The sequence below is a fragment of the Salvelinus sp. IW2-2015 genome, linkage group LG4q.1:29, assembly GCF_002910315.2.
Source record: "Salvelinus sp. IW2-2015 linkage group LG4q.1:29, ASM291031v2, whole genome shotgun sequence".
Lineage (NCBI taxonomy): Eukaryota > Metazoa > Chordata > Actinopteri > Salmoniformes > Salmonidae > Salvelinus > Salvelinus sp. IW2-2015.
In genome coordinates this window covers 16,190,954-16,199,975 of record NC_036842.1, presented here as the reverse complement: position 1 = coordinate 16,199,975, position 9,022 = coordinate 16,190,954, and the positions used below count along the sequence as shown (strand labels likewise).

The 9,022-nt window shown below is 42.5% G+C and overlaps 1 protein-coding gene and 1 long non-coding RNA gene across 3 annotated transcripts in view; both read left to right on the top strand.

Moving 5' to 3' along the window:
* Positions 1-253, top strand: part of LOC139026649 (uncharacterized) — an 8,266-nt gene extending 8,013 nt beyond the window's left edge. For both annotated transcript variants that reach the window (XR_011478510.1, XR_011478513.1), the window contains exon 2: positions 77-253. This is a non-coding gene — a long non-coding RNA (uncharacterized lncRNA). The remainder of the gene's footprint in view (positions 1-76) is intronic.
* Positions 1-9,022, top strand: part of LOC111960836 (retinoic acid receptor RXR-alpha-A) — a 177,398-nt gene that overhangs the window by 147,479 nt on the left and 20,897 nt on the right. The window contains exon 6 of the mRNA XM_070443263.1: positions 928-1,097. Coding sequence (XP_070299364.1) covers positions 928-1,097 — 170 coding nt within the window. The remainder of the gene's footprint in view (positions 1-927; positions 1,098-9,022) is intronic.

Genomic DNA, 9,022 nt, shown 5'->3' with positions numbered 1-9,022 from the left:
GCACACACATCCACACGTCACACACTCTAGACACACACATCCCACACGTCTACACCCTAGACACACACATGTCTAGGTGTGTAGACGTGTGGATGTGTGTGTCTAGGTGTGTAGACGTGTGGATGTGTGTGTCTAGGTGTGTAGACGTGTGGATGTGTGTGTCTGGGGGACTGTTTCTGTTTATTGGGGAATATAGAAGGGAGAATAGGGAGAAACCCAGAGTCGGTGCAGAGCAACCACTTCCATATGAACACACACACACACACACACACCTCTCTCCCAAATCCTCTGAGGGTGGAGGTGCGGTTTGGCCTGCCTCGGCCACAGTGAGCCTCTGTGTCTGCTCAGCACACAAACCACTTCCTGTGTCTCCCTGCCAAGCCAATCACACAGCAGATCCAACAAGGCCCTGCTTTACCCAGAGACTTAGTGAGACTGTTATTTACTGGACAGAATAAAAACCACATTATATTGGACAAAGTCCCCATTTAATGTGTGTGTGCTCCAGTCAGTCTCTCAAAGCCATTCAGTCACAGTGTCTGTGGTAAACATGCAGGGCCTAAATGAGGAGTGACATCCCATACATTATTAATGTCTAAATATATGATGGCCGTGAAAGGCGCTTGTTGTTTGTTATGCTCTGAATAGACCCAGCTCTTTGATATCAGACAGCTGAAGAGGGGGTCCTTGTATGGAGTGATATGTGTATGTTGTGTTTACACAGTACTGTTTCCTTTCATGCCTCTATTCATGTCACCTGTAATTATGGGGACTGTTTAACTCTGTCTTTACATCAGAGCATGTTATAATAATTGTACACACTCTCTATTTACATATGTACACACACACAATACATGCATAAACACCGCACACACTAGACAACACCGCAGCAGCAGTAGTGACCGGAACCAGTTTTGTTACACACAGCCGTCCAGGAGGAGCGCCAGCGGGCCAAAGAGCGCAGTGAGAACGAGGTGGAGTCCACCAGCAGCGTCAACGAGGACATGCCCGTGGAGAAGGTCCTGGAGGCAGAGCTCGCTGTGGAACCCAAGACAGAGACCTACATCGAGACCAACCTGGGCATGCCATCCAACTCGGTGAGTCACTACGCCGTACTGTATGTCTCTGGAGAGCAGGAGCCGCTTACACACTCACTTATGTACAAACACACCAACACACTTATCCACGTGTACATGCACACGCACAAGAGTATGTGAGCGGAGTTGAGTGGTCGGATATCCCGCTTATCGATGCCCCCCGGTGCTCCACATCCTTTCCAACTGCTCCGCTATAAACCGCTCGGGGCTCACAGGAAAAAAAAACTGCCGCTCATTAAAATCACAATTTTTGACTACCTGGACCTGCCATTTGGTTTTGAAGTATTGAAACCAAACCATAGGACTTTAATGAAAAGTAATTTAATAAACATGAAACGGTGAACATATGAAGAGCTCGTCATTTCAAATAGGCTACATCAGTGGTTTCCAAACGTTTTATAGTCCCGTACCCCTTCAAACATTCAACCTCCAGCTGTGTACCCCCTCTAGCACCAGGGTCAGCACACTCTCAAATGTTGTTTTTTGCCATCATTGTAAGCATGCCACACACACACTATACAATACATTTATTAAACATAAGAATGAGTGTGAGTTTTTGTCACAAGCTTGTGGGAAGTGACAAAGAGCTCTTATAGGACCAGGGCACAAATAATAATAATCATTAATTTTGCTCTTTATTTAGCCATCTTACATATAAAACCACAGGTTAATGAGAAGGGTGTGCTTGAAAGGATGCACATAACTCTGCAATGTTGGGTTGCATTGGAGAGAGTCTCAGTCTTAAATCATTTTCCACACACTGTCTGTGCCTGTATTTAGTTTTCATGCTAGTGAGGGCCGAGAATCCACTCTCACATAGGTACGTAGTTGCAAAGGACATCAGTGTCTTAACAGCGATTTGTCAAGGCAAGAAACTCTGAGCACAGCCCAATCCACAATTCTGGCATTGGCTTCTGATTAAATTAAATTTTCACAGAACCGCTTGTTGCAATATCGATGAGGTTCTCTTGTTCAGATATCGGTAAGTGGACTGGAGACAGGGCATGAAAGGGATAACGAATCCAATTGTTTGTGTCATCTGTTTCGGGAAAGTACCTGTGTAATTGAGCACCCAACTCACTCAGGTGCTTCGCTATATCACATTTGACATTGTCCGTAAGCTTGAGTTCATTTGAACACAAAAAATCATACAATGATGGAAAGACCTGTGTGCTGTTCTTGTTAATGCAGACAGAAAAGAGCTCCAACTTCTTAATCATAGCCTCAATTTTGTCCCGCACATTGAATACAGTTGCGGAGAGTCCTTGTAATCCTAGATTCAGATCATTCAGGCGAGAAAAAACATCACCCAGATAGGCCAGTCGTGTGAGAAACTCATCATCATCCAAGCGGTCAGACAAATGAAAATGATGGTCAGTAAAGAAAACTTTAAGCTCGTCTCTCAATTAAATAAACATGTTAATACTTTGCCCCTTGATAACCAGCGCACTTCTGTATGTTGTAAAAGCATTACATGGTCGCTGCCGATATCATTGCATAGTGCAGAAAATACACGAGAGTTCAGGGGCCTTGCTTTAACAAAGTTAACCATTTTCATTGTAGTGTCCAAAATGTCTTTCAAGCTGTCAGGCATTCCCTTGGCAGCAAGAGCCTGTCTGTGGATGCTGCAGTRTACCCAAGTGGCATCGGGAGCAACTGCTTGCACGCGCGTTACCACTCCACTATGTCTCCCTGTCATGGCTTTTGCGCCATCAGAACAGATACCAACACATCTTGACCACTAAAGTCCATTTGATGTCACAAAGCTGTCCAGTACTTTAAAAATATCCTCTCATGTTGTCCTGGTTTCCAGTGGTTTGCAGAAGAGGATGTCTTCCTTAATTTACCTCCTATAAACGTAAAGGACATWTACCAGGAGCTGTGCCAGGCCCGCMAMGTCTGTTGACTCATCCAGCTGTAACGCATAGAATTCACTGGCTTGTATGCGAAGCAGTAATTGTTTCCAAACATCTCCAGCCATGTCACTGATGCATCGTGAAACAGTGTTGTTTGATGAAGTCATTGTCTGTATTGTGTTTTTGGCCTTTTCCCCCAGCATTGTCCCAGCCATATCCGCGGCAGCAGGAAGAATTAAGTCCTCCACAATAGTATGGGGCTTGCCTGTCCTAGCCACTCGGTAGCTCACCACATAAGACAACTATAACCCCTTCTTAATAATGGTATCTGTTGCTTTTATACATGTCTTACTACTCGAAAGTCGTCTTTATTTATGCTCAAATAACTCATGTGGCTTATTTTTCTAATTGTCATGTTTCCTTTCTAAATGTCTGCGCAAGAGTGAAGGTTTCCCGCGAGAGAGTAACAGTTAATGTGATTGGATGTTAATTATTTGACTMGGCTAACTGTATTTGACATTGTGTTGTTATTTCGCTGAACACTAGATGGTTTAATTTTATTTTGGGCAGTAAAACGAGGCTACTCAGGTCATTAAAAAAACTCACCCAAATGTATAGCCCTGTTGGAAAATATAAATGGACTGTTTGAAAATGAGAATTTGTATTATTTTTAAATAAATAAAATATATATATTTTTTTCAATGTGAATCACATTTATTTGGCGTACCCCTGGGGATACCCCAGTTTGGGAATACCTGGGTTACATCATGTCATATTAGACAGCAAATAAACACTCTAAATAGGTCAGGAGCCAGACAGGGAGCCTAAAGAAGGAACAAAAATTTATTATTTAGGCTGTATTATTTCAAGGCTATAGCCTACAAATAAATACATTGTAAAGCATTTACGAGAGCAACACAATAGGCTGGTAGGGACATTAAGCGCTCTGCATTTAAACAACACTTTGTTGTATTAAATCATTATAGTCTGTAAATTGCACATATAGGCTGTGATTTTGAATTTATTTTTAGAAACACAAGTTTGGTCAGAGTCTGTGGCTTTCAGGCTCATGTCATGGTGCCTGGAGAGAAGGCCAGCAGCGGACAATATCCTCTCCACACTTGCAGGGCCACTGGGGATGCTAAACACCCTTTGGGCCACTCTTGCCAGGCTGGGCAGAGATGCAGAGTTTATTTAAAACATTTTTTTTTAGGTAGTCCTAAAGTTTTTTAGGCAAAATAACCCAATCAAAACAGAAAGCTTGTTGAAAGTCGGAATATGCCAGTCCTATTGGGCCAAAATCAATTATGACCTATTGTATAGATAATAAAACAACAATGAACCAAACTTTTAAGAGTTCTGAATTTTAGTTTATAAATACTTTGCTACAATGACACACTTGAGGCTGACGTTTGGCAACTCGAACCTTCAGCTCCCTCCACAGATTTTCTATGGGATTAAGGYCTGGAGACTGGCTAGGCCACTCCAGGACCTTAATGTGCTTCTTCTTGAGCCACTCCTTTGTTGCCTTGGCTGTGTGTTTTGGGTCATTGTCATGCTGGAATACCCATCCACGACCCATTTTCAATGCCCTGGCTGAGGGAAGGAGGTTCTCATCCAAGATTTGACGGTACATGGCCCCGTCCATCGTCCCATTGATGCGGTGAAGTTGCCCTGTTCCCTTAGCAGAAAAACTCCCCCAAAGCATAATGTTTCCACCTCCATGTTTGACGGTGGGGATGGTTTCTTGGGGTCATAGGCAGCATTCCTCCTCCTCCAAACATGACGAGTTGAGTTGATGCCAAAGAGCTCCATTTTGGTCTCATCTGACCACAACACTTTCACCCAGTTGTCCTCTGAATCATTCAGATGTTCATTGGCAAACTTCAGRCGGGCATGTATATGTGCTTTCTTGAGCAGGGGGACCTTGCTGGCACTGCAGGATTTCAGTCCTTCACGGCATAGTGTGTTACCAATTGTTTTCTTGGYGACTATGGTCCCAGCTGCCTTGAGATCATTGACAAGATCCTCCCGTGTAGTTCTGGGCTGAATCCTCACCGTTCTCATGATCATTGCAACTCCACTAGATGAGATCTTGCATGGAGCCCCAGGCCTAGGGAGATTGACAGTTCTTTTGTGTTTCTTCCATTTGCGAATAATCGCACCAACTGTTGTCACCTTCTCACCAAGCTGCTTGGAGATGGTTTTTTAGCCCATTCAAGCCTTGTGTAGATCTACAATCTTGTCCCTGACATTCTTGGAGAGCTCTTTGGTCTTGGCCATGGTGGAGAGTTTGGAATCTGATTGATTGCTTCTGTGGACAGGTGTCTTTTTATACAGGTAACAAGCTRAGATTAGGAGCACTCCCTTTAAGAGTGTGCTCGTTATCTGTATAAAAGACACCTGGGAGACAGAAATCTTTCTGATTGAGAGGGGGTCAAATACTTATTTCCCTCATTAAAATGCAAATCAATTTATAACATTTTTGACATGCGTTTTTCTGGCTTTTTTTGTTGTTATTCTGTCTCTCACTGTTCAAATAAACCTACCTTTAAAATTATAGACTGATCATTTCTTTGTCAGTGGGCAAACGTACAAAATCTGCAGGGGATCAAATACTTTTTTCCCTCACTGTAGTTATCTATCCACCTCGTTCCTTTCTTTTAGCATGTGCACGTAGTAAGTACACCATCATGCTTTTGGGATACGTGTCTTTTCAGATTCCACAATGATTATTTAGTTGTGTACACTACATCACTCTCTTGCTCTTAGTCCTCATCTTTGTAAGTCACCTAGATTTAGCACCTAGATTTAGATTTAGCATTTTCTTTATGAGAATATTTAGCGAACTCCATGACCGTCGCTAGAGCAAGTGGCTATAGCAGCATGCACACACACACACTCACATACAGATGTAGGATCTTAATTTGAGCACCCTGTTGCAGGATAAATGTTTAACTTGTAGTGTTTTTGAGGTTTAAAAAGACTTCTGAAGTTTGTAATTTCCACTTTGAAATTTCTGACTTGATTTTTCATTACGAAAAATGTATCAACTGCTACAAAAATGTCAATTAATTATAATCCACATAATAATTCACATTTCCTGTTGCTGCAGGACTATTTTCCTGCTGTAGCAAACTGGCTCAAATGAAGGTCCTACATCTGTGTTAGCCATTTCCTCCCATTTTCCCTTGGTATGATACAGGTACTTTGTGCCTCAGCCTCTGGCATGTGTGTTTTTGCAGTAATGGACATTAATAACATGTAATCAGTGTAATCACAACAATTTGCCACACCATTAGAGTTCAATTATGCTGCAATCTAACAATCTCTATTATCCTCTCTGGATGCCCCTGGACTCCCCAGGGTTTTGCTTGATTAACAGGGAGCAGCCATTAGCCAACGTGGTGATGTTATTATTATTAGATTTTTTTCAGTTTTTACGTGTTACATCTCTGTGGTGAAAGATGAGAAGAGGCTGTGGTTGTCATTCTCTTAGGATGGGAGGTATCCAGGGCTCTGCCACCTGATGCCTATCACTGAGATGAACAAGGTAGCTGTGACTATTCTACATCCATATCTTATGTGCTCCTTGTATGGTACCTTACATCACAAGTCCACTAGTTCACCTGTGCACCTTAACATCTGCAGTCTCCCAGCCACCCACCTAAGCTATGTGAGGCTCTCTCTGTTCATTCTCTAGACTCTCTCTGGCTCAACCATGAATAATACAACAGCCAGGCTGTTCCTGACAGCATCCCACCAAGCTTTGGTTTTCTCAGGAATCATACCGGAACGACAGACAGAGAGCAAGTGTGCAGGAGAGGAAAGGAGGGAGGGAGAGAGAGAGAGAGAGAGAGAGAGAGAGAGAGAGAGAGAGAGAGAGAGAGAGAGAGAGAGCTTCTTCTGGGACTCATCTGCTCTGGGAGGGGTTAGGGGGAAATGTCCTGTGAAGTGAAGGTAGAACTCTGAAGGCTGTTATGTGAGTAAATGAGAGGGAAGATGGAGATGTACGTGATGCGCGTTGACATTAGGGAGGGGATAGGAGAGGGGATGGGAGCTCTGACACACTAAAGTACTGTGTGTGTGTGTCTGTCTGGGCTGTGCCTTGCCGTGGTGGCTGTACGTCTGCTGGGGCTCTGATGCCAACAGGGGGCGCCCTGCAGGAGAAGGAGGAAATCAAGCTTTTCTAGAAATCTAGCTTTGATAAAGGCAGATAAATATCTTGCAGGAATTGTTTTCAGTTGTCTTGGTAGTTTTCTAATAATTCAAGTCATTTCTAGTGGATCCATATTTTTTGATTTTCCTTTACTTCTTGCTATGATTTAAGGTAATGATTGAAATGGGGAGTTGTTGTTCAGTAGGCCATGTAGATTGGGTAATATGTGACATTGTAATTAATCTATATTGCCATAGCTATAGACAACTGCTGAGAGACCACTTAGTTCCCCGTCCACTGATCTTTCAGTTGACTCTGAAAATGATCATCAAAATCATATGAAAAGTTAGGAGTACAGTACCAGTCAAGAGTTTGGACACACATACTCATTCAAGGGTTTTTCTTTAATTGTACTCTTTTCTACATTGTAGAATAATAGTGAAGACATCGAAACTATGAAATAACACATTTGAAATCATGTAGTAACCAAAAAAGTGTTAACCAAATCAAAATATATTTTACATTTGAGATTCTTCAAATAGCCACCCTTTGCCTTGATGACAGCATGGCACACTCTTGGCATTCTCTCAACCAGCTTCACCTGGAATGCTTTTCCAACAGTCTTAAAGGAGTTCCCTCATATGCTGAGCACCACTCTGCGGTCCAAACCATCTCAATTAGGTTGAGGTCGGGTGATTGTGGAGGTCAGGTCATCTTATGCAGCACTCCCTCACTCTCCTTCTTGGTCAAATAGCCTTTACACAGCCTCGAGGTGTGTTGGGTCATTGTCCTGTTGAAAAATAATAGTCCCACTAAGCGCAAACCCGATGGGATGGCGTATCGCTGCAGAATGCTGTGGATGCCATGCTGGTTAAGTGTGCCTTGAATTCTAAGTAAATCACAGACAGTGTCAACAGTAACACACCCCCACACTATCACACCTCCTCCTCCATGCTTCATGGTGGGAACCACACATGCAGAGATCATCCGTTCACCTACTCTGCGTCTTATAAAGACACAGCTGTTGGAACCAAAAATCTCAAATTTGGATTCATCAGACAAAAGGACAGATTTCCACTGGTCTAATGTCCATTGCTCGTGTTTCTTGGCCCAATCAAGTCTCTTCTTCTTACTGGTGTCCTTTAGTAGTGATTTCTTTGCAGCAATTCAACCATGAAGGCCTGGTTCATGCAGTCTCCTCTGAACAGTTGATGTTGAGATGTGTCTGTTACTTGAACTCTGTGAAGCATTTATTTGGGCTGCAATTTCTGAGGCTGGTAACTCTAATGAACTTATCCTCTGCAGCAGAGGTAACTCTGGGTCTTCCTTTCCTGTGGCGGTCTTCATGAGAGCCAGGTTCATCATAGCGCTTGGTGGTTTTTGCGGAGTGCTCTTGAAGAAACATTCAAAGTTCTTGAAATATTCCGGATAGATTGACCTTCATGTCTTAAAGTAATGATGGACTGTCGTTTCTTTTTGCTTATTTGAGCTGTTCTTGCCATAATATGGACTTGGTGTTTTACCAAATAGTGTTATCTTCTGTATACCCCCCATACCTTGTCACAACACAAGTGATTTGCTCAAACGCATTAAGAAGGAAAGAAATTCCACAATTTAACTTTTAACAAGGCACACCTGTTAATTAAAATCCATTCCAGATGACTACCTCATGAAGCTGGTTGAGAGAATGTGTGCAAAGAGTGTGCAAAGCTGTCATCAAGGCAAAGGGTGGCTACTTTGAAGAATCTCAAATATAACATATTTTTAGATTTGTTGAAAAAAATGTGGTTACTACATGTGTTATTTCATAGTTTTGATGTCAACACTATTACTCTACAATGTAGAAAATAGTAAAATAAAGAAAAACCCTGGAATGATTAGGTGTGTCCAAACTTTTGACTGGTACTGTA